At 45.6% G+C, this 25869-nt stretch overlaps 2 protein-coding genes across 3 annotated transcripts in view; one reads left to right on the forward strand and one right to left on the reverse strand.

Annotated features, from left to right (window-relative positions):
- LOC136633488 (mucin-21-like) lies at window positions 1–2549 on the reverse strand. Its single transcript, XM_066609249.1, has 2 exons — window positions 1866–2549; window positions 1–555 (listed from the first exon to the last, which is right to left on the reverse strand). Exons 1-2 carry the CDS (start codon window positions 2547–2549, stop codon window positions 1–3), a joined length of 1239 nt encoding a protein of 412 aa, XP_066465346.1.
- Window positions 2550–7290: 4741 nt separating this feature from the next.
- Window positions 7291–25869, forward strand: part of LOC136631860 (chloride channel protein ClC-Kb-like) — a 40727-nt gene continuing 22148 nt past the window's right edge. Inside the window, exon 1 of one of the 2 annotated variants that reach the window (XM_066606317.1) lies at window positions 7291–7308. The gene's annotated coding sequence lies outside the window, so the exon portion shown is untranslated. Of the gene's footprint in view, window positions 7309–9001; window positions 9086–25869 lie in introns of those variants that run through there. The other variant, XM_066606316.1, reaches the window with a different exon arrangement.

The raw sequence follows: 25869 nt of genomic DNA on the forward strand, positions 1-25869 counted from the left end.
TTAGTAACAGCCATATTGTCCCTGATAGTAATATATACATATATTGTCCTCTGTAGTAGCCATACTGTCCCCTGTAATAGCCATGCTGTGCCTTATAGTAATAGCCATATAGTTCCCTATAGTAACAATATTGTCCCCTGTAGCAATAGCCATACTGTCTCCTGTAGTAATAGCCAGATTGTCCTCTGTAATAGCCATACCGTCCCCGTTAGTAATAGCCATACTGTCTCCTGTAGTAATAGCCAGATTGTCCTCTGTAATAGCCATACCGTCCCCGTTAGTAATAGCCATACTGTCCCCTGTAGAAATAGCCATATTGTCCCCTGTAGTAAAAGACATACTGTCCCCTGTAGTAATAGCCATTGTCTGCTGTAGTAAAGCCATACTATCCCCTGTAGTTATAGCCATATTGTCTTCTGTAGTACCCATACTGTCCCCTGTAATAATAGCCTGATTGTCTCCTGTAGTAATAGCCATAATGTCCCCTGTAGCAATAGCCATATTGTCCTTTGTATTAAAGCCATACTGTCCCTTGTAGTAACAGCCATACTGCTCCTGTTAGTAACAGCCATAACGTCTCATGTAGCAATAGCAATATTGTCTATTGGTAGTAATAGGAATATTGTACTCTGTAGAAGTAATACTGTCCCCTGTAGTAATAGCCATAGTAATAGCCCCTATAAAAAATAAGAAGCCATACTGTCCGCCTGTATAAATAAATAGCCATACTGTTACCTTGTAGTAATACACAGCCACAATGCCCCTCTGTAGTAATAACCAACCATATTGTCCCCTCAAGTAACAGCCATATTGATCCCTGTAGTAATACCCATATTGTCCCGTTAGTAATAGTCTTATTATCCCCTGCAGTTATAGCCACATTGTTCCTTGTAGTAGCTATACTGTCCCCAATAGTAAGAGCCACAATGTCCCTGTAGTAGCCTTAGTGTGCGCTCTAGTAATAGCTATACTATCCACTGTAGTAATAGCCATACTATCCCCTGTAATAATAACCATATTGTCTCATGTAGTAATAACCATATTGTGCCCATTAGTAATAACCATATTGTCGGTATTATAAATAGCTATAATGTGCCTTTTAGTAATACCTATACTGTCCCCTGTATTTATAGCCATACTGTCCCCTGTAGTAATAATCATATTGTCCTCCATAGTAAAAACCATATTGTCTCTTGCAGTAATGTGTCCCCATTAGTGATAGCCATATTGTCCTTTGTAGTAATATCCATATTATCCCCTGTAGTAACCATACTGTCCCTTATAGTAATAGCCATACTGTCCCTATAGTAATAGCCATATTGTCTTCCGTAGTAGAAACCATATTGTCTCTGGTAGTAATAGCCATATTGTCCCTGGTAGTAATAGCCATATTTTCCCCATTGGTAATAGCCATATTGTCCTCTGTACTGTAAGTCATAATGTCCTTGTTAGAAATAGTCATAATGTCATCTTTAGTAATAGCCATATTGTTCCCTGTAGTACCAGCCATACTGTGCCCAGTTGTAATAACCATATTGTCCCCTGTAGTAATAGCCTTACTATCCCCAGTAGTAATAACCATATTGTCCCCTGTAGTAATAGCCATACTGTCCCCTGTAGTAATAGCCATACTGTCCCCTGTAGTAATGGCCACGCTGTCCCCTGTAGTAATAGCCACAATGTCCCCTGTAGTAATAGTTATATTGTTCTCTACAGTAATAGCCACATTGTCCTCTGTAGTAATAGTCATTCTGCCTCCTGTAGTAGTATCCATATTTTCCCCTGTAGAAATAGCCATATTGTCCTTTGTGGAAAAAGCCATAATATCCCCTTATAGTTATAGTCAAATTGTTCCCTGTAGTAACCATACAGTCCTTTGTAGTAATAGCCAGATAGTCCTCTGTAGTAGGCATAGTGTCCCCTATAGTAACATTCATACTGTACCCTGTAGTAATATCCATATAGTCCTTGTTAGTAATAGCCAGACTGTCCCCTGTAAAAGTAGCCATACTGTCCCCTGTAGTAACAGCCAGACTGTCCCCTGTAGTAATAGCCAGATTGTCTCCTGTAGTAATAGCCAGATTGTCCCTGTTAGTACTAGCCTTACTGTCCCCTGTAGTAATAGCCATATTTTCCCTTGTAGTAGCCATACTGCTCCCTGTAGCAATAGCCATATTGTCCCCATTAGTAATAGCCATAATGTCCCCTCTATTAATAGCCATACTGTCCCTTGTAGTAATAGCCAGATTGTCCTCTGTAGTAGCCATATTGTCCCCCTTAGTAATAGCCATACTATCCCCTGTTGTAGTAACCATACTGTCCCATGTAGTAATAGCCATATTGTCTATTGTAGTAATAGCCATATTGTCTGCTGTAGTAATAGCCAGATTGCCCTCTGTAACAATAGCTATACTGTTCCCTGTAGTAATAGCATTATTATCCCTTGTAGTAGCCATACTATCCCCTGTAGTAACAGCCATACTGTCCCCTGTAGTAATAGGCATACTGTCCCTTGTCATGGCCATACTGTCCCCTTCAGTAAAACACATATTGTCCTTTGTAGTAAAGCCATACTGTCTAGTGTAGCATTAGCCATACTGTTCCCTGTAGTAATAGTTAAGTTGTCCCTGGTAGATAGTAGCCATACTGTCCATTGTAGTAGCCATATTGTTCCCTGTGGTAATAGCCATACTCTCCCATGCAGTGATAGCTATACATTCTCCAGCACAGTAAAATAATAAAAGTATTGCCTCCTGCCCACCTCCCGGCGGACTTTTTGCGGTACAACACAGGAGACATGGTGATATCATCATACCGCCTGCATTACATAAAGGTGCTGAGTAGCATAGCAGGGAGCCCAGAGTGGCTTCTAGTGCCAGTGCTGCCAATGTTAATTAAATTTCAATCCAGCCATAGGTGATCAACAGCCAGCGGATCACTGATCCCAGGCAGCAGCATGGCCCACTAGGAATCCATCTGGTAGGGCAGATTACTAGTACAGGCCTGAATGCAGGCAGTGGGGGGCCACTACTGGGAGCAGTACTCAGGGACACTATTACTACTGGCGGCACCATTACTACTGGGGCAAGTAATCGGGGACACTATCACTTATGGGACCACTACTAGGTAACACTATCACTACTGAGGGCATTATTACTACTTGGGCCACTACTCAGGGACACGATTATTACTAGGGACACTTCAATATATAGAAGGGTATCAGCAGCACACTTTCATATACCCATTATGGGTTGGACAAAAAATGCATAGCCACCTGTATGGATCTTAATCCAAAACGATCTGTAGATTCCAGCACAAAGAAAGGATGATGGTCATACTTTCTTTGTATTACTAGGGACACTATTACTACTGGGACTGCTACTAGGGACACTATTACTACTGGGGCCACTACTCGGGGACACGATTATTACTAGGGACACTATTACTACTGGGACTGCTACTAGGGACACTATTACTACTGGGGCCACTACTCGGGGACACGATTATTACTAGGGACACTATTACTACTGGGACTGCTACTAGGGACACTATTACTACTGGGGCCACTACTAGGGACACTATTATAATGGGGACACTCTTACTATGGGGGCAACTATGACTACTGGAACCGCTACTGAAGGACACTATTACTACTGCAGGCGCTATTACTACTGGGGTCACTACTCAGGGACACTATTACTACTGAGACAGCTACTGGGGGACACTATTAATACTGGGGCCACTACAGGGACACAATTACCACTGGGGCCACTACTTGGGGAAACTATTACTACTGGGGGCACTACTACTACTTTGCCACTACTCAGGGATACTATTACTACTAGGGAGACTATCACTACTGGGGCCATTACTCGGGGACACTATTACTCCTGGGACCGCTACTGGGTGCAGTATTACTACTTGGGACACTATTATTACTCGGGACACTATTACTACTTGGACCACTACTGAGGGACACTATTAATACTGGGGCTGCTACTGTGTACAGTATTACTACTGGGGACACTATTACTACTGGGGCCACTACTTGGGGAAAGTATTACAACGGGGACCACTACTGGGGGAAACTATTACTACTGGATGCACTTTGACTACTAGGGCCACTACTCACTTTTACTCTTGGAGGCTCTATTACTACTGGGGTCGCTACTATTACTGGGGCCAGTATTACTACTGGGAACACTATTACTACTTGAGCTGCTACTGGCGTACTTTTACTACATTGGCTTGTGTAAACAGGCAGTACCATCTATGAACGACTGCCTGTTTACTGTGACTGTGGGTGGGAGGGCCAGAACGATTATCGCTGGTATGACTTGTTGCACCCTATCTCATAGTAACATAGTATGTTAGGCTGAATGAAGACAATGTCCAACTTGTTGAGCCTGTTTCAACACCCCCGCCCCCCCTGTTGGTCCAGAGGATGGCAAAAAAAAATACAAGCAGCCATTTAGCTCATTTGGAGGGGAAAAAATCCTTCCTGACTCCACAATGGCAGCCAGAGTAGTCCCTGGACCGACATTTCAGATCATCAATCCTACTGGTCACCTAATGTCTATATCCTGTAATATCATAGCGTTCTACAAAGACATCTAGTCCCTCTTAAACTCCTCTATGGATTTTGCCATCACCACCTTTTCAGGCAGAGAGTTCCACAGTCTCACTGCTCTTACAGTAAAGAACCCTCTTCTATGTTGGTGATGAAACCTTCTTTCTTCTAGATGTAGCAGATGCCCTCTTGTTACCGTCGCAGTCCTGGGTATAAACAGATCATGGCAGAGATCCTTGTATTGTCCCCTCATGTATTTATACATAGTTATTTGGTCGCCCCTTAGCCGTCTTTTTTAGAGGGTGAATAATCCCAGTTTTGGTGCCTCTCTGGGTATTCCAGTCCCTTCATTCCATGTATTAGTTTAGTTGCTCTTATTTGAACCCCCTCAAGCGCTGTAACAACCTTCCTGAGCAACGGTGACCAGAACTGTGCGCAGTATTCCATGTGGGGCCTGACAAGTGCCTTATATAGTGGGAGGATAATGTGCTCGCCCCTCGCCCCTATACCTCTTTTAATGCACCCCAAGACTTTATTAACTTTTGCAGCAGCTGACTGACATTGGTTACTCCAGTTCAGTCTACAATCCACCAGTACCCCCAGGTCTTTTTCCATATCACTTTTCCCTAGCAGTACCCCATTTAGTGTATATTGGTGACATCCGTTTCTCCTGCCCATGTGCAGAACCTTACATTTATCAACATTGAACTTCATTTGCCATTTCTCTCCCCAAGCCCCCGGCTTATCTCGGTCCGTTTGTAGCCGCACATTGTCCTCCGTTGCATTGATTATATTGTATAATTTTGTATCATCTGCAAATATTGATATTTTGCTGTGCAGCCCCTCTATCAGGTGGTTAATAAATATATTGAACAGAATGGGGCCCAATACTGAGCCCCGTGGCCCCCCACTAGCGACGGTGGCCCAATCAGAGTATGAACCATTTGTTACCACCCTCTGCTTTCTATCTCTGAGCCGGTTCTTTACCCAGATACACACGTTCTCACCCAATCCGAGCTTCTCATTTTATATATCAGCCTATTATGTGGCACGGTTTCAAATGTCTTAGAGAAATCCAGATATACGAGATCAATAGACTCTCCCAGGTCCAGCTTAGAACTTCATCGTAGAAGCTGATCAGATTGGTATGACATGATCAACCCCTCATGAACCCATGCTGCTGAGGAATTATTCCGTTGTTCTCCTTGAGGTATTCTAGGATGGTGGCTCTCAGAAACCTCTCAAATATTTTTTCAGTTATTGAAGTGAGACTTACCGGCCTGTAGTTACCAGGCTCTCTTTTGGACCCCTTTTTGTATATTGGAACCACATTGGCAATGTGCCAATCCAGTGGTACAACCCCAGTCTCTATAGTGTCCAGAAATAGCATTGTAGCTATCATGTCACTTAGCTCCCTTAGAACCCTTGGATGTATTCCATCTGGGCCCAGAGATTTATCGATTTTAATCTTCTGTGTTAGGCATGCAATATTTAGCGGGGGGTTCATTTAATTCCCCTGCATCTCGTGTGACATTACTTTTTCATTTGTGAATACACTTGAAAAGAAACCATTTAATAGATTTGCCTTCCTCCCATCGTCTGCTATGGTTTCTCCTGCATTATCTGTTAAAGGGCCAGCGCTCTCAGTGCACATCCTTTTACTGTTTATATAATTGAAGAAAAGTTTCGGGTTGTTCTTGCTCTCTTTGGCGATCAGACTTTCTGCCTCCTCCTTGGCAATTTTGATCCTTTCTTTACATATTTAGTTTTTTTCCCTGTATCTCATGTCCTAGCCCTGTTTTCACTGACATCAGAGCGATGTCATAATATATTACTGACATCGTTATAAGGTGCGGCTCCATGTACAATCAGCTTGTAATCTACATTGAAAAACGTTTGAGGATGTCGCCAAACATACGAAAACCTCTCAATAAATTCAACATCAATATTCTGATCCTAAAAGTGACATTAAAAGTTACAAGTAAATTGTAGAGCGGAGAATGTAACGAGCTGTTATCATATAAACATCATCATACAGACGTTCATACCACAACAGTCATGTGACCCTGGGCACGGCCCACCTCCACAGGGCGCCACCACATTAGGGGGCTTGCTGCCTTTCTCTCCTTCAAGCCTTAAAGGGTGGCGAAATAAGGTGGCATCAACCCGCACACCTGAGTGGTAATATTTGCAATCGGGTCAGAGACGTGTGCTGGTCGAGCAGATGATTTGGTGACGGTGTCAGTCGTCTGGACATAGATGGCGGTGTCTGCGGGCTGCGCTGAACAGCTGTGAACTGCAGACCTTAGTAATGATGAGTCACTGCCCGTCCCCATCCATGACATCACCCCGTCCTGTGCCCAAGTGCCATATCAACAAGCAGCGGGGGAATAATCTGCAGGATATATCACTGTGTATCTGTCAGGAGGTAGAGAGGAGAGAGCGATGTTCTGCAGATCTCTAGAGAGGTCAGTTGTGTAATGCTCTGCAGAATATATCACTGTGTACCTACCAGGAGGTAGAGAGGAGAGAGCGATGTTCTGCAGATCTCTAGAGAGGTCAGTGGTGTAATAATCTGCAGAATATATCACTATGTATCTGTCAGGAGGTAGAGGGGATAGAGCGATGTTCTGCAGATCTTTAGAGAGGTCAGTGGTGTAATGCTCTGCAGAATATATCACTGTGTACCTACCAGGAGGTAGAGAGGAGAGAGCGATGTTCTGCAGATCTCTAGAGAGGTCAGTTGTGTAATGCTCTGCAGAATATATCACTGTGTACCTAGCAGAAGGTAGAGAGGAGAGAGCGATGTTCTGCAGCTCTCTGGAGAGGTCACTGGTGTAATAATCTGCAGAATATGTCACTAAGTATCTATCAGGAGGTAGAGGGGACAGAGCGATGTTCTGCAGCTCTCTGGAGAGGTCAGTGGTGTAATAATCTGCAGATTTCTTCTCTGGGGTGAGGAGCTCTTGTCATTCGCTCCTCGGCGCTGTTATGCCGCAGGTGTCGCTTTGTTGTGTCATTTGTTGTCAGTTCACTTTTATTAAATGTTGTTACAACACGGGGATTTATTGTCACAATAGTTGGGGGGGAGCGGGGGAGGGGCACCGTGTTTGTGGAGAGTTATTGCTAATTGCCTCCATTGTCTCCTTGGATAATGACCACATTTAATCCTCAATCTGCGGTTTTCACCTGTCTGTCTGGAGCGACAGTCGTGGATGCTCTTGGTCGTTGTCAGTGCCGAACCTCCAAATCTTCCTGGAATCCCAAGCGTCAGGCGTCACAAATGTGGAGGGGCTACGAGATTTGACATCTGTCCTCGTCTTCCCGATCCGCAGAGGGTCACGTGAATCACGATTTATACAATCATCTCTGGGAAAAACCGCTGCAGCGAGGGCCGTGTGCGCCAATGTGATCATTATCAGAGGACAATTACAGAGAACTGAAAGTTACAGAGATCCGCAATACCACACCAGAGCCCCCCGAATAACCCAGATGGTCAATTCCCTTAATTTACTCTCAGAATAACATGGAATGTGCGTACCCCCAATCCACCCCTCAAATAACGCAGTGTCACTGTCCCCCAGTGTACCCTCATAAAAACCCACAAGGTTACTGGCCCCAATATACCTAAAGAAGAACAATGAGAGTCATTGTGCCTAATCTACCCTGACTTTAAAGCGGCAGTCAGTGCCCCCCTATCTAGCCTCATAATCACCCCCAACCTACATCCAGAAGAAGGCACCCCTAATCGATGCAAAAAATAACATGGCATTCAGTTTCCACTAATCTAACCCAGAAGTACACAAAGGGCAATTACCTCTAATCTACCCTGAGAATAAAGTAGCAGTCAGTACCCCATAATCTACCCCTAAAATAACGAGGAGGCTCAATGCCCCCCAATATACTTTCATAATAACCTGGAAGGTTGTTGCCCCTCTAGCCTACCACGGAAGAACGCAGAGGGTCATTGCCTCCAATCTACCCTGCAAATAAAGTGGCAGCCAGTGCGCCCCACCCAACCTACCCGTAGAACAACGAGGAGGGTCAGTGCCCCCTAATCTACCTTCAGAATAATTTGGAAGGTCATTCACCCCCAAATAACCCAGAAAAAGGCAGAAAGTCATTGCCACTAATCTACCTTCAGAATAACGTGGGGGTCACTGTCCCCTAATCTAATCCTAGAAGCACACAGAGGTCAGTGCCCCTAACCTACCATGAGAATAAAGCAACGGTCATTGCCCCCCAGTCTGCCCCTGATGTTACCCCCCACCTCCCAGCAGTGGGCTAGGTGAGGCTGGTGTCCCCTCCTGCTGCTGGGATGAAGGTGACTGAGCAGGAATTCTTGCCCGGGGCCGGTTCTGCCTGACTTCTCAAGGACGTTGTAATATTGTCTATAAACCTGGAGGGGGGGCAGCAGGTAGTGCCAGTCCTAGGAGAAGGAGGTGGCACCTGTAGAGCAGCACAGGACCTGCAGTCCAGCAGCACCTGTCATCACCTGGACAGACCCTGCACCCGGTGAGTCCTGAGTGGGGGATGTAATTTCGGAGGGATGGGCAGGGCTGCCGTTCAGGAGCCTGGGAAGGCTGGGTGATAAATCCTGTGGGAACTGTGATGGTGGCCATACTGGATGGGAGCTACATATCATCAGTCATCGTTCAAGCGGACACAGAAGTAAAGTTGCCCCTTCATCATCAGAACGTTCCTCAATAAATGGCGCAGGAATCTCGGATTATAGCTCAGAGAGTGTGAAATTCTTCAGCTTGAGAAAAAAGCAACAGAAATGTTACTGCAGCTTTGGATGTGAGTGGAGTATAAGGTGTAATTCAGGAGCAATTGAAGAGAAGTAAAGCAGATGATTCACATTTACTTAGTGACATCCTGGGGAGACTTCTGTACAGCGATGTCCACAGGGGTGTCGTTATATATGTAACTCCCAGGGCAGCGATGAGAGGTGACAGAGCGCTCCCCACAGAGGACCCCCCGAAATATCCTATGCTGAGCTGTAATTAGTATTACCATATATGATATGTATAAGTACACCACCGGGGGTCATGAAGGGTCTGTGCCTGTTATTTAATTTTGGTATTGTGTGCCTCCTCCAGGTGTCCAGCAGGGGGCGCCTCCTTTCTTCCATCACTAAGGGCAGATATTTGTACTCATGTCTGTATTAGTTCAGCTCCTCTCTGGTGCCTGATATGTTATCAGCGTCCCGCGAATATTTATAGCTCTAAGAGAAGAGAATGTGTCAGATTAATCGCAGAGCGGCGATAAAACAGGCGATGACGGAGCGCAGATCAGATACACAGACAGTGACACAAAGTCTGACCTTCACAAGTCACTGCATGTGCCACAGCTATTCATATCCTGTATACATGGACACGCACAATACCACTTCTCCTGTCCTGTGTGTGTATATATATATATACACACCGCCCAGTACTGTTCAGAACCTCCGTCACTATTTCATCCTGTAATTTCTGGAAAAATGCCAGAACACACTCCATTATAGTCAGTAGGGGTCCGTTCGCCGGGTTGCTGTTTTCCTGCTCCCCAAATGGAATGAAAATCCCTAACACTGATGTCAACGAGGAGTTGGTGGAGTTTAAGTCTGAAAACTGTGCAGGCTATTCCATTCTTTGAAACCTACAGGCTTCTTCTTGTCTTCTTAAGTAGTTCTGATACAACCTAGAAGTATGTGCTGGATCCTTGTCTTGCTGTAATATGAAACCCTGACCAACTAGGCGTGCACCAGAGGGTATTGTATGTTGCATCAGAATGCTCTGGTAGCCCAATTTGTCTAGTGTGCCAGTCACTCTGTGCGAGTTGCCAACTCTGGATCCAGCAGAAGAGCTCCAGACCATCACGCTTCCTTCTCCATGCTTGACAGTTGGTGTCACACACTAAGGCATCACCCTTTCACCTGCTTGAGGGCGTACAAAAACCCTGCTTGATACCCAAGATGTCAGAGTTTGAGTCATCAGTACATAAGACCATCTTCCACTCTTCAGTAGTCCACTGGAGGTGCCACTTGGCCCAGGCAAGTGTTTTATCTTGCACCCTTAGCAGTGTCTTCCTTACTGATCTTCTACCTGTCAGAACTACAGATAGAAGTTTTCTCTTCACAATAGAAACGGAAACTTGCTGCTTTTTTGGTGCATTAAGCAGTGCTTGAAGATTTTGTGCTGTGAGGCGCCGATCACGCAAACTGTTGACTTTAAAACACCGATGCACCGCTAGGGGTCGCAATTGCAACCCAGGCCCCCTAACGTACGAGAGCCTGTGAGCCCCCACCATATACCGTTTCACTGCTGTGGCCCGCGGCCGGCTGTGGATGGCACTCAGGGAGGAGAGGGCCATTACCCGGCAGCCAATTGCAGGTTGCAGACTGCCCCCGGCACGTGGTCCTCCCTTTCCCTGAGAGACTGCAGTTGTGATTAGTCACAACTGCAGTCTATCACTGCACTGCCAGCCACGTGATTGGTCTGGTCAACAGTGCACTGAGAGTGCCGGGGAGCGGAAGAAGAGAGCAGAGTCAGCGGACCATGCTGACAGTATGTACTGTATATAATCATCTGTGTATACAGTAGCTGGAATACGTTATGCCAGTTGTACATACATAATTACATACAGGAGATACCCACTGTATGCCAGCATAGTCCATATCACTATATACAGAAGATGTACATCCCACTGTATACCCGTATATAGTGATATGGACTATGCTGGTATAACCTGGGTATCTCCTGTATACAATTATATACACAGCTGGTATAACTTATATACATCCTGTAACATAGTAACATAGAATAAGCTGAAGGGAGACAATGTCCATCCAGTTCGGACTGTTTCCACCCCCTCCCCTCCCTTCCCTGTTGATCCAGAGGAAGGGAAAAAAAACAATGAGGCTGAAGCTAGTTTCGCCCATTTGGGGAAAAAAAATCCTTCCTGACTCCATAATGGCAGTAATGGCAGTCAGAATAATCCCTGGATCAACATTTGAAAGTTCCTACCTGACTCTAAGACCCGGATCAACAACCACGCTGTTTATTTAATGTCTATATCTTGTAATGTCATAGCGTTCTAGAAAGTCTCACTGCTCTTACAGTAAAGAACCCCCTTCTTTGCTGGTGATAAAACCTTCTTTCCTCTAGACGTAGAGAATGCCCTCTGGTTACTGTCGCAGTCCTCGGTATAAACGGATCATGGGAGAGTATATAGTGATATGTACCATACTGGTATAACTTGGGTATCTCCTGTATATAATTATATACATATAGCTGGTATATGTTATACATCCTGTATATAGCGATATGGACCATACTGGTATTACCTGGGTATCTCCTGTATATAATTATACATGTACAGCTGGTATAAGTTATACATCCTGTATATAGTGATATTGACCAGGGTGGTATAATCTGGGTACCTCCTGTATATAATTCTATATGTACAGCTGGTATAAATTATACATCTCCTATATATAGTGATATGGACGATGCTGGTATAACCTGGGTATCTCCTGTATATGATTACACACTTTACACACAATTAAAAGTGTGATTGTTCTTAGTGAGAGAAACTAAGTAATCTTGTAGATATGATACCTTTTAATAGCTAACAAAAATACATGATGTTACAGCGAGCTTATGGGTCTTCTATCGATGCTTCTTCAGGCTAGAATGGAACTGGTTTGGATGGGGCACATATATAATATCTAAATGTAGAGAGGACACCTCTCTTGATTGAAATACAAATGTTCACACACAGAGATTTGAGATTGTTTTGCACTCAAAGCTTAAAACAACAGACAAACTGAGCTGAGACATAAATACTTAATCAGTCCACTGAGCTCAGGAATGTGACAGGTTTATGATGTGTCTTATCTCTCCTTCAACCCGCACATGGTAGGAGATGCAGCACCACCTATTGGATGGCAACATTATTACAAGTCAAGTTCTGAATTTTTATTAAAGTTAAAAAAAAATAATAATAATAAAATAAAAAAATTAAATGATTCAGAGTAGGACATCCCTCTTGACCTCCTTCAGACCTTTCATATTCTCCACTTATGCAAGAATCCGGGGCTGAGGTTCATTCCATTCTTGAGGGTATCAAACATGGCCATAAATTTGTACTCCCAAATTCTTCTGTGACGCAGCGACTTGAAACTGCCCTTCAGTATGTTAACTCTCATCTGTTCTATGTTGTGTCCGTGACTAGAAGAATGTTTAGCCACAGGTAATTCAGTCCTTCCCTCTTTAAATGAGTGGCGATGAGTTCTCATCCTGGCTCTCAGTTTTTGTCCTGTTTTTCCAATATAAAGCCTCCCAACAGGACATTTGCTGCACATGATCAGGTACACAACATCAGACGTGGAACATGTGAATGTCCCCTGCATCTTATAGTCCTGCTGTGTGTTGGGGATCCGTATCCTGTCCGCGGTCCGTACATGTCAGCAGGTCTCGCAGCTCCTTACATTACAGGGATAAGTTCTTTTTTGTGTGTCAGAGGGTAATGCACTCCTGATTATAAAGTTCCTCAAATTAGGAGGTTGCCTGTAACACAGAGGGAGGCGGTCCGGGAATATGGTATTCAGACGGTCATCCTTGTGTAGGTATGATGGAGTTTCCTTGCAATCTTCCTTAGTACCTCCAGCTGTGAATTGTAGGTCCCTACTATAGGGCACATGTCCGTTTCCTTCCCTCTCTGTGGATTGGACTAGTTGATTCCTGGGTATCCTGGTGGCTCTGGTGATTTTGTCATCAATTGAGGTGGGATGGTAGCCTTTATTTAAAATGCCTTTTTGAGATTATGCAAATGTCCCTCTCTGTCTGTTGGGTTGGAGCAGATCTGGTTGTATCTGATGGCCTGGCTGTAGACGATGGACTTTTTGATGTGTTTAGGATGGTAACTGTCCCATCTGAGGTATGTGGGCCCATCAATCGTTTTTCAGTATAGGGATGTCTGTATTGAGTTGTTCGAAATTTTTATGTTGGTGTCCAAGAAGGTTGATTTCTGTATACGAGTAGCTTAATATCATGTTTATGGTGGGGTGAAATGCATTGAATCTCTCATGGAATTGTAATAGTTCTTGTTCGGAGTTGGTCCAGATGATTATGATGTCATCAATGTAGCGGAAGTAGGCCAATAGTTTGTTGGGGCAGGAGGCCAGAAAGTCACTCTCCAGTTTTGCCATGAAAAGGTTGGCATATTGCGGTGCCATGTTACTGCCCAGGGTGGTTCCAGTGAGTTGCAGGAATTTCTCTTTGTCAAAGGAGAAATAATTGTGTGTGAGGATGAATCTTGTGAGTTGTAGCACTGATTCAAAGGCGACCCCATTGGTCTCAAGGTGCGCCTGGCAGTCAGTCAGTCCATCTTTGTGTGGGATGTTGCAGTATAAGGACTCCAAATCCATGGTGGCCAGGATTGCACCATCTGGGAGGAGACCTATGGTTGACAGTTTGCTCAGTAGGTCCATGGTGTTCAGTAGGTCCGTGGTGTCTTGCAAGTAGCTAGTTGTATTCCTCACCAGTGGTTTGAGGACATCTTCCACCCATCCTGAGATTTTTTGGTTTTACACAATTAAAAGATGCATCAAAAACCTGCATGTGTTTTAAAAAAAAATGCATGCATTGTTTAAATCCACATACGGCTTTTAATAGTGTATGCAGTTTTTTTATGTGATTTTAATTGTGGTTCAAAAATGCTACAAAAAACATGAACAGCCTAAGGGGCTACAAGAAATTTTCACGGAGTCCAGGAAATGAGTCATGGGGCTAGATCATGTATTAAATTTGTTTTTCAGCTGTATGCAGCACGGTTTAGGTATGGGTACGGGAATACGTACAGGTGGGTGGGTGGGGCCTGAGCTGAACTTTTGTACCTGGACCCCTGAGCCTTTAGTTAAGCCCCGGCTCTCCAAGATTTGTCATTTGATTTTGTAGTGGCCTTTTTGGTCGGCCAAGCCTCTTCCTCAGTTTCTTCCAGTTTCCAAGTGCTGTTTGATAGTATATGAAACGGTACTGACGGCAACTTGCGTTTCTTGGCAATTTCTCTATAGGACAGACCTACACTTCTAAGGGTTATACTATATGCTATTATGATAGCAATGTGTTCTGTCCTGGAGAGCAAATCTTGCCCCAAATGGTGTTGTATTACAGTCTGTTCCAACACTGGTTATGCAGAATCAGAGGGTTTAAAAGTAATCTACAAAAGCTGAGACACCTGTAAGAATAGTTTTCATCCAATTTCAAACCATATTTTGCTCTCTGTGTTGCAGAGCAGCTGTCATTGATGTGCTCCCTGAAGAAGCCCTATGGTTAAAATCGTAAATTCAGATAATTGTTGAGTTTCAAAATATTTTTTATGTTTTTAACTTACTTTTGAATCTTTGAACCGCTTCACATTACTTGCTGGACTGTGTTAATGTCAAAAATTACAGGAAAAATGGAGGTTTTCTAAAGCTTTTGACCAGTAATGTATTGAAGGACCACTTTTGTCATATATATATACATACAATACTATGCAAAAGTTTTAGGCAGGTGTCGAAAAAATACTGCAAAGTAAAGGCCCTTTTATACACAACAATTATCGGTCAAAATTCGCTCAAAAGCCATCTTTCGAGTGATAACCATTGTGTGTAAATGTGTGCAGTAAGTGCGGTTAAGTGCACTTTTCGTCCATTGCTGACTTCAGGTCAGCATGAAATCTATAGTCCCTGATAAGACGGACTGCACGCTGAGTTCTCTGTGGGCAGCGCTGATAACATTCTTTCAGCTGCTGTCACTCTGGAGAACAACAGTGATGTATTTAGAGAACAGACCACCCACTGCTCTCTAAACACATGCAAATGAAGCTACTAACTTCATTCATTACTAATTACCTATGCAAAATGATTGATCACTCAAACTGTCAGTTTCTACCGAACTTTGAGCGATCATTTGTGTGTGTAAATGCACCTTAAGAAGGCTTTCAAAAATAGAAGTGATAATACTTAATTTTTCTCAAAACAAAAACTCAGAAAATGTAACGTGAGTGAACTAAAGAGAAATGTAAATCCCATCAATCTTTGGTGTGACCGTCCTTTACCTTCACAACAGCATCAGTTCTTCTAGGTACACTTGCACACAGTTTTTGAAGGAACTTGGTGGGGAAGTTGTTCCAGACATCTTGGAGAACTAAGCACAGATCTTCTGTGGATGTCGGCTCGCTCAGATCCTTCTGTCTCTTCATGTAATCCCAGACCGACTGGATGATCTGAGATCCGGGCTCTGTGGGGTCATATCATCGCTTCCTGGACTCCTTGTTCTTCTTTACACTGAAGATAACTCTTAGGGCTTCTTCAGATTGTGGTATGCACAACTATGGTCGCTGCATCGGAGTGTAGTTCCACATGAACCAGAGTTGTTTTTTTTTGGACCATTCAAACTCCATGCTATTGCGTGCGAGTTTTAAAAAAAAGCAGGAAGATGAGTCCGGCCCTTCTTTCTGCACGTAGCATTAACACCGCTAGTGAAAGCAAAGCCAATGAAATCAACGGTTTCCTTTTGTCCTGTTATGTGGTTTTAAAAAATCATGGCCGCATAAGGCCTCCTACACATGGGCTTATATGCATTGCGGAGTCCGCAGTGGGCGTCTGCCTTTGAACTCTGCAGCAAATACTGCCCATAGCATTCAATGGCAAAACACCATTTCATCTGCAGGAGCGGAAATCGATTGCGATTTTCTGCTCACAGAGAAGAAATTGCAGCATGCTGTGATTTTGTGTGGGTTATGCACGGCCGGCTTCTATTGAAGTCAATGGAAGCTGTCTGTCCTGCAGTACTTCTGCAGTAAGCACTGTGAAAGTATCGCGGGATACGCGTCATCCCCCAGAACCGGCGGCTACTGCGCATGTGCAACGAAGTGCCGGGGGGCACATCCTCAGCGCTCGCAGAAGACACTGGACAGGTATGCAGGGGTCACCGGCTGGGCACCGGGTCGAACTCTGCTGCGGGAATCCCGCATGCGGAGTCAGACCCGCCCGTGTGCAGGAAGCCTTACGGGATAAAATCACGCCCATCTGCTTAAACCCTTAAAGGGACTTATACGAACGGAAAGATGTAACAATGCCTCTACAGCGCCACCAATTGGAAGGCAGCATTCCTGCAAGTCCATGTCAAACTTTTTAACAAGCCTTCTAACAGTGACTGGGAATATGAACTAAAGCTAGAATTTTCCCCAGAAGGAACAGATAACCATGTACAACATTCGGGATATTTACCTCTCATCAGTGTGCAGTAGATTGCTGGCTTGGCTAGGTGAGGGGCTTTTGACATGGGTCGGGAAGTCTCCTCACTTGGTGCTCTTCCAAGGAGAATCTATTCCTGACCCACATCAAAGGCCTCTCACCCGGCTAAGCCAACAACCTACTGCACACTGATGAGGGGCGAATACCTGGCAGCGAAATAATAGTGAATGATATCCTTTAAAGACATTTGCTGGATGTTGAGGGTTGTTGTTGTGCTGTAGAATGAATCTGAAGTCAATCAGACGCCTCCCTGATAATATTACATGATGGGTAAGTATCTGCCTGTACTTCTCAGCATTGGGGACACCATTAATCATGACCAAATCTAAACTCCATATGCTGGATTGTAGCCTCAAACTTGCAAAGACCCTCCATCATGCTTCACAGCTGCTTGCAGACACTTATTATTGTACCTCTCTCCACCATGCTTCACAGCTGCCTGCAGACACCCATTATTGTACAGCTCTCCACCATGCTTCACTGCTGCCTGCAGACACTCATTATTATACCGTTCTCCACCATGCATCACTGCTGCCTGCAGACACTCATTATTGTACCGCTCTCCACCATGCTTCACTGCTGCCTGCAGACACTCATTATTATACCGTTCTCCACCATGCTTCACTGCTGCCTACAGAAACTCATTATTATACCGTTCTCCACCATGCATCACTGCTGCCTGCAGACACTCATTTTTGTCCAGCTGTCGATCATGCTTCACAGCTGCTTGCAGACACTCATTATTGTACCGCTGTCCACCATGCTTCACAGCTGCTTGCAGACACTCATTATTGTACCTCTCTCCACCATGCTTCACAGCTGCCTGCAGACACCCATTATTGTACTGCTCTCCACCATGATTCACTGCTGCCTGCAGACACTCATTATTGTACTGCCCTCCACCATGCTTCACAGCTGCCTGCAGACACCCATTATTGTACTGCTCTCCACCATGATTCACTGCTGCCTGCAGACACTCATTATTGTACAGCTCTCCACCATGCTTCACAGCTGCTTGCAGGCACTCATTATTGTACCGCTCTCCACCATGCTTCACTGCTGCCTGAAGACACTCATTATTGTACCGTTCTCCACCATGCTTCACTGCTGCCAGCAGACACCCATTATTGTACAGCTCTCCACCATGCTTCACAGTTGCTTGCAGACACTCATCATTGTACAGCTGTCCACCATGCTTCACTGCTGGCTGCAGGCACTCATTATTGTACTGCTCTCCACCATGATTCACTGTTGCCTGCAGACACCCATTCTTGTACTACTCTCCACCATGATTCACAGCTGCCTGCAGACACTCATTATTGTACTGCTCTCCACCATGATTCACTGCTGCCTGCAGACACTCATTATTGTACAGCTCTCCACCATGCTTCACTGCTGCCTACAGACACTCATTATTGTACCTCTCTCCACCATGCTTCACAGCTGCTTGCAGACACTCATTATTGTACCTCTCTCCACCATGCTTCACTGCTGCCTACAGACACTCATTATTGTACCTCTCTCCACCATGCTTCACAGCTGCCTGCAGACACTCATTATTGTACTGCTCTCCACCATGATTCACTGCTGCCTACAGACACTCATTATTGTACAGCTTTCCACCATGCTTCACAGCTGCTTGCAGACAATCATTATTGTACAGCTCTCCACCATGCTTCACTGCTGGCTGCAGATACTCATTATTGTATTACATGATGGGTAAGTATCTGCCTGTATTTCCCAGCATTGAGGACACCATTAATCCTGACCAAATCCACAACTCCATTGTAGCCTCAAACTTGCAAGGACCCTCCACCATGCTTCACAGCTGCCTGCAGACACTTATTATTGTACCGTTCTCCAACATGCTTCACAGCTGCCTGCAGACACCCATTATTGTACCGCTCTCCACCATGCTTCACAGCTGCCTGCAGACACTTATTATTGTACCGTTCTCCAACATGCTTCACAGCTGCCTGCAGACACCCATTATTGTACCGCTCTCCACCATGCTTCACAGCTGCCTGCAGACACTTATTATTGTACCGTTCTCCAACATGCTTCACAGCTGCCTGCAGACACTCATTATTGTACAGCTCTCCACCATGCTTCACAACTGCTTGCAGGCACTCATTATTGTACCGCTCTCCACCATGCTTCACTGCTGCCTGAAGACACTCATTATTGTACCGTTCTCCACCATGCTTCACTGCTGCCAGCAGACACCCTTTATTGTACAGCTCTCCACCATGCTTCACAGTTGCTTGCAGACACTCATCATTGTACAGCTGTCCACCATGCTTCACTGCTGGCTGCAGGCACTCATTATTGTACTGCTCTCCACCATGATTCACTGTTGCCTGCATACACCCATTCTTGTACTACTCTCCACCATGATTCACAGCTGCTTGCAGACACTCATTATTGTACAGCTCTCCACCATGCTTCACTGCTGCCTGCAGAGACCCATTATTGTATTACATGATGGGTAAGTATCTGCCTGTATTTCCCAGCATTGAGGACACCATTAATCCTGACCAAATCCACAACTCCATATGCTGCATTGTAGCCTCAAACTTGCAAGGACCCTCCACCATGCTTAACAGCTGCCTGCAGACACTTATTATTGTACCGCGCTCCACCATGCTTCACTGCTGCCTGCAGACACTCGTTATTATACCGTTCTCCACCATGCATCACTGCTGCCTGCATACACCCATTATTGTACTACTCTCCACCATGCTTCACAGCTGCTTGCAGACACTCATTATTGTACCGTTCTCCACCATGCATCACTGCTGCCTGCAGACACTCATTATTGTACTACTCTCCACCATGTTTCACTGCTGCCTGCAGACAATCATTATTGTAATACTCTCAACCATGCTTCACAGCTGCTTGCAGACACTCATTATTATATCGTTCTCCATCTTGCATCACTGCTGCCTGCAGACACTCATTATTGTACTACTCTCCACCATGCTTCACTGCTGCCTGCAGACACTCATGATTGTACTACTCTCAACCATGCTTCACAGCTGCTTGCAGATACTCATTATTGTACCGCTCTCCACCATGCTTCACTGCTGCCTGAAGACACTCATTATTGTACCGTTCTCCACCATGCTTCACTGCTGCCAGCAGACACCCATTATTGTACAGCTCTCCACCATGCTTCACAGTTGCTTGCAGACACTCATCATTGTACAGCTGTCCACCATGCTTCACTGCTGGCTGCAGGCACTCATTATTGTACTGCTCTCCACCATGATTCACTGTTGCCTGCAGACACCCATTCTTGTACTACTCTCCACCATGATTCACAGCTGCCTGCAGACACTCATTATTGTACTGCTCTCCACCATGATTCACTGCTGCCTGCAGACACTCATTATTGTACAGCTCTCCACCATGCTTCACTGCTGCCTACAGACACTCATTATTGTACCTCTCTCCACCATGCTTCACAGCTGCTTGCAGACACTCATTATTGTACCTCTCTCCACCATGCTTCACTGCTGCCTACAGACACTCATTATTGTACCTCTCTCCACCATGCTTCACAGCTGCCTGCAGACACTCATTATTGTACTGCTCTCCACCATGATTCACTGCTGCCTGCAGACACTCATTATTGTACAGCTCTCCACCATGCTTCACTGCTGGCTGCAGATACTCATTATTGTATTACATGATGGGTAAGTATCTGCCTGTATTTCCCAGCATTGAGGACACCATTAATCCTGACCAAATCCACAACTCCATTGTAGCCTCAAACTTGCAAGGACCCTCCACCATGCTTCACAGCTGCCTGCAGACACTTATTATTGTACCGTTCTCCAACATGCTTCACAGCTGCCTGCAGACACCCATTATTGTACCGCTCTCCACCATGCTTCACAGCTGCCTGCAGACACTTATTATTGTACCGTTCTCCAACATGCTTCACAGCTGCCTGCAGACACTCATTATTGTACAGCTCTCCACCATGCTTCACAACTGCTTGCAGGCACTCATTATTGTACCGCTCTCCACCATGCTTCACTGCTGCCTGAAGACACTCATTATTGTACCGTTCTCCACCATGCTTCACTGCTGCCAGCAGACACCCATTATTGTACAGCTCTCCACCATGCTTCACAGTTGCTTGCAGACACTCATCATTGTACAGCTGTCCACCATGCTTCACTGCTGGCTGCAGGCACTCATTATTGTACTGCTCTCCACCATGATTCACTGTTGCCTGCATACACCCATTCTTGTACTACTCTCCACCATGATTCACAGCTGCTTGCAGACACTCATTATTGTACAGCTCTCCACCATGCTTCACTGCTGCCTGCAGAGACCCATTATTGTATTACATGATGGGTAAGTATCTGCCTGTATTTCCCAGCATTGAGGACACCATTAATCCTGACCAAATCCACAACTCCATATGCTGCATTGTAGCCTCAAACTTGCAAGGACCCTCCACCATGCTTAACAGCTGCCTGCAGACACTTATTATTGTACCGCGCTCCACCATGCTTCACTGCTGCCTGCAGACACTCGTTATTATACCGTTCTCCACCATGCATCACTGCTGCCTGCAGACACCCATTATTGTACTACTCTCCACCATGCTTCACAGCTGCTTGCAGACACTCATTATTGTACCGTTCTCCACCATGCATCACTGCTGCCTGCAGACACTCATTATTGTACTACTCTCCACCATGTTTCACTGCTGCCTGCAGACAATCATTATTGTAATACTCTCAACCATGCTTCACAGCTGCTTGCAGACACTCATTATTATATCGTTCTCCATCTTGCATCACTGCTGCCTGCAGACACTCATTATTGTACTACTCTCCACCATGCTTCACTGCTGCCTGCAGACACTCATGATTGTACTACTCTCAACCATGCTTCACAGCTGCTTGCAGATACTCATTATTGTACCGTTCTCCACCATGCATCACGGCTGCCTGCAGACACTCATTATTGTACTACTCTCCACCATGCTTCACTGCAGCCTGCAGACACTCATTATTATATCGTTCTCCACCTTGCATCACTGCTGCCTGCAGACACTTGTTATTGTATTACATGATGGGTAAGTATCTGCCTGTATTTCCCAGCATTGAGGACACCATTAATCCTGACCAAATCCACAACTCCATATGCTGCATTGTAGCCTCAAACTTGCAAGGACCCTCCACCATTATATCGTTCTCCACCTTGCATCACTGCTGCCTGCAGACACTCATTATTGTACTACTCTCCACCATGCTTCACTGCTGCCTGCAGACACTCATTCTTGTACCGTTTTCCACCATGCATCACTGCTGCCTGCAGACACCCATTATTGTACTACTCTCCACCATGCTTCACTGCTGCCTGCAGACACTCATTATTATATCGTTCTCCACCTTGCATCACTGCTGCCTGCAGACACTTATTATTGTACTACTCTCCACCATGCTTCACTGCTGTCTGCAGACACTCATTATTGTACCACTCTTCACCATGCTTCACTGCTGCCTGCAGACACTTATTACTGTATTACATGATGGGTAAGTATCTGCCTGTATTTCCCAGCATTGAGGAGACCATTAATCCTGACCTAATCCACAACTCCATATGCTGCACTGTAGCCTCAAACTTGCAAGGACCCTCCACCATGCTTCACTGCTTCCTGCAGACACTCATTATTGTACAGCACTCCACCATGCTTCACAGCTGCCTGCACACACTTATTATTGTACTGCTCTCCACCATGCTTTACTGCTGCCTGTTGACACTCATTATTATACCGTTCTCCACCATGCTTCACTTCTGCCTGCAGACACTCATTATTGTACCGCTCTCCACCATGCATCACTGCTACCTGCAGACACTCACTAATGTACAGCTCTCCATCATGCTTCACAGCTGCCTGCAGACACTCATTATTGTGCAGCTCCCCTCCATGCTTCACTGCTGCCTGCAAACACTCTACTGTACCGCTCTCCACCATGCTTTACTGCTGCCTGCAGACACTCATTATTGTAGCACTCTCCACCATGCTTCACTGCTGCCTGCAGACACTCATTATTGTATCACTCTTCCCCATGCTTCACTGCTGCCTGCAGACACTCATTATTGTAGCACTCTCCACCATGCTTCACTGCTGCCTGCAGACACTCATTATTGTACCGCTCTCCACCATGCTTCACTGCTGCCTGCAGACACTCATTATGGTATTGCATTTTCCCCATGCTTCACTGCTGCCTGCAGACACTCATTATTGTATCACTCTTCCCCATGCTTCACTGCTGCCTGCAGACACTCATTATTGTAGCACTCTCCACCATGCTTCATAGCTGCCTGCATACACTTATCATTGTACCGCTCTCCACCATGCTTCACTGCTGCCTGCAGACACTTATTATTGTACCGCTCTCAACCATGCTTCACTGCTGCCTGCAGACACTCACTATTGTATCGCTCTCCACCATTCTTTCCTGCTGCCTGCAGACACTCATTATTGGATCACTCTCCCACATGATTCACTGTTGCCTGCAGAAACTCATTATTGTATCACTACTGCCCTGTGGTTCACTGCTGCCTGGAGACACCCATTGTTTTGCTCTCCACCATGCCTCACTGCTTCCTGCAGACACTCATTATTGTACCGCTTTCCACCATGCTTCACTGCTCTCTGCAATCACTCATTATTGTACCGCTCTCCATCATGCTTCACTGCTGCCTGCAGACACTCATTATTGTATTGCTCTTCCCCATGCTTCACTGCTGCCTGCAGACACTCATTATTGTATCACTCTTCCGCATGCTTCACTGCTGTCTGCAGACACTCATTATTGTACCACTCTTCACCATGCTTCACTGCTGCCTGCAGACACTTATTACTGTATTACATGATGGGTAAGTATCTGCCTGTATTTCCCAGCATTGAGGAGACCATTAATCCTGACCTAATCCACAACTCCATATGCTGCACTGTAGCCTCAAACTTGCAAGGACCCTCCACCATGCTTCACTGCTTCCTGCAGACACTCATTATTGTACAGCACTCCACCATGCTTCACAGCTGCCTGCACACACTTATTATTGTACTGCTCTCCACCATGCTTTACTGCTGCCTGTTGACACTCATTATTATACCGTTCTCCACCATGCTTCACTTCTGCCTGCAGACACTCATTATTGTACCGCTCTCCACCATGCATCACTGCTACCTGCAGACACTCACTAATGTACAGCTCTCCATCATGCTTCACAGCTGCCTGCAGACACTCATTATTGTGCAGCTCCCCTCCATGCTTCACTGCTGCCTGCAAACACTCTACTGTACCGCTCTCCACCATGCTTTACTGCTGCCTGCAGACACTCATTATTGTAGCACTCTCCACCATGCTTCACTGCTGCCTGCAGACACTCATTATTGTATCACTCTTCCCCATGCTTCACTGCTGCCTGCAGACACTCATTATTGTAGCACTCTCCACCATGCTTCACTGCTGCCTGCAGACACTCATTATTGTACCGCTCTCCACCATGCTTCACTGCTGCCTGCAGACACTCATTATGGTATTGCATTTTCCCCATGCTTCACTGCTGCCTGCAGACACTCATTATTGTATCACTCTTCCCCATGCTTCACTGCTGCCTGCAGACACTCATTATTGTAGCACTCTCCACCATGCTTCATAGCTGCCTGCATACACTTATCATTGTACCGCTCTCCACCATGCTTCACTGCTGCCTGCAGACACTTATTATTGTACCGCTCTCAACCATGCTTCACTGCTGCCTGCAGACACTCACTATTGTATCGCTCTCCACCATTCTTTCCTGCTGCCTGCAGACACTCATTATTGGATCACTCTCCCACATGATTCACTGTTGCCTGCAGAAACTCATTATTGTATCACTACTGCCCTGTGGTTCACTGCTGCCTGGAGACACCCATTGTTTTGCTCTCCACCATGCCTCACTGCTTCCTGCAGACACTCATTATTGTACCGCTTTCCACCATGCTTCACTGCTCTCTGCAATCACTCATTATTGTACCGCTCTCCATCATGCTTCACTGCTGCCTGCAGACACTCATTATTGTATTGCTCTTCCCCATGCTTCACTGCTGCCTGCAGACACTCATTATTGTATCACTCTTCCGCATGCTTCACTGCTGCCTGCAGACACTCATTATTGTACCGCTCTCCACTATGCTTCACTGCTGCCTGCAGACGCTCATTATTGTACTGCTGTCCACTATGCTTCACTGCTGCCTGCAGACACTCACTATTGTACAGCTCTCCACCATGCTTTACAGCTGCCTGCAGACACTCATTATTGTGCAGCTCCCCTCCATGCTTCACTGCTGCCTGCAGGCACTCTACTGTACCGCTCTCCACCATGCTTCACTGCTGCCTGCAGACAGTCATTATTGTAGCACTCTCCACCTTGCTTCATAGCTGCCTGCAGACACTTATTATTGTACCGCTCTCCACCATGCTTCACTGCTGCCTGCAAATGCTTATTATTGTACCGCTCTCCACCATGCTTCACTGCTGCCTGCAGACACTCTACTGTACCGCTCTCCACCATGCTGCACTGCTGCCTGCAAACGCTTATTATTGTACCGTTCTCCAACATGCTTCACTGCTGCCTGCAGACACTCATTATTGTATTGCTCTTCCCCATGCTTCACTGCTGCCTGCAGACACTCATTATTGTATCACTCTTCCCCATGCTTCACTGCTGCCTGCAGACACTCATTATTGTAGAACTCTCCACCATGCTTCATAGCTGCCTGCATACACTTATTATTGTACCGCTCTCCACCATGCTTCACTGCTGCCTGCAGACACTCATTATTGTATCGCTCTCCACCATTCTTCACTGCTGCCTGCAGACACTCATTATTGTATCACTCTCCCCCATGATTCACTGCTGCCTGCAGAAACTCATTATTGTATCACTACTCCCCTGTGATTCACTGCTGCCTGGAGACACCCAT

Source organism: Eleutherodactylus coqui, chromosome 6 (genome assembly GCF_035609145.1).
Source record: "Eleutherodactylus coqui strain aEleCoq1 chromosome 6, aEleCoq1.hap1, whole genome shotgun sequence".
In the NCBI taxonomy this organism is placed as follows: Eukaryota; Metazoa; Chordata; class Amphibia; order Anura; family Eleutherodactylidae; genus Eleutherodactylus; species Eleutherodactylus coqui.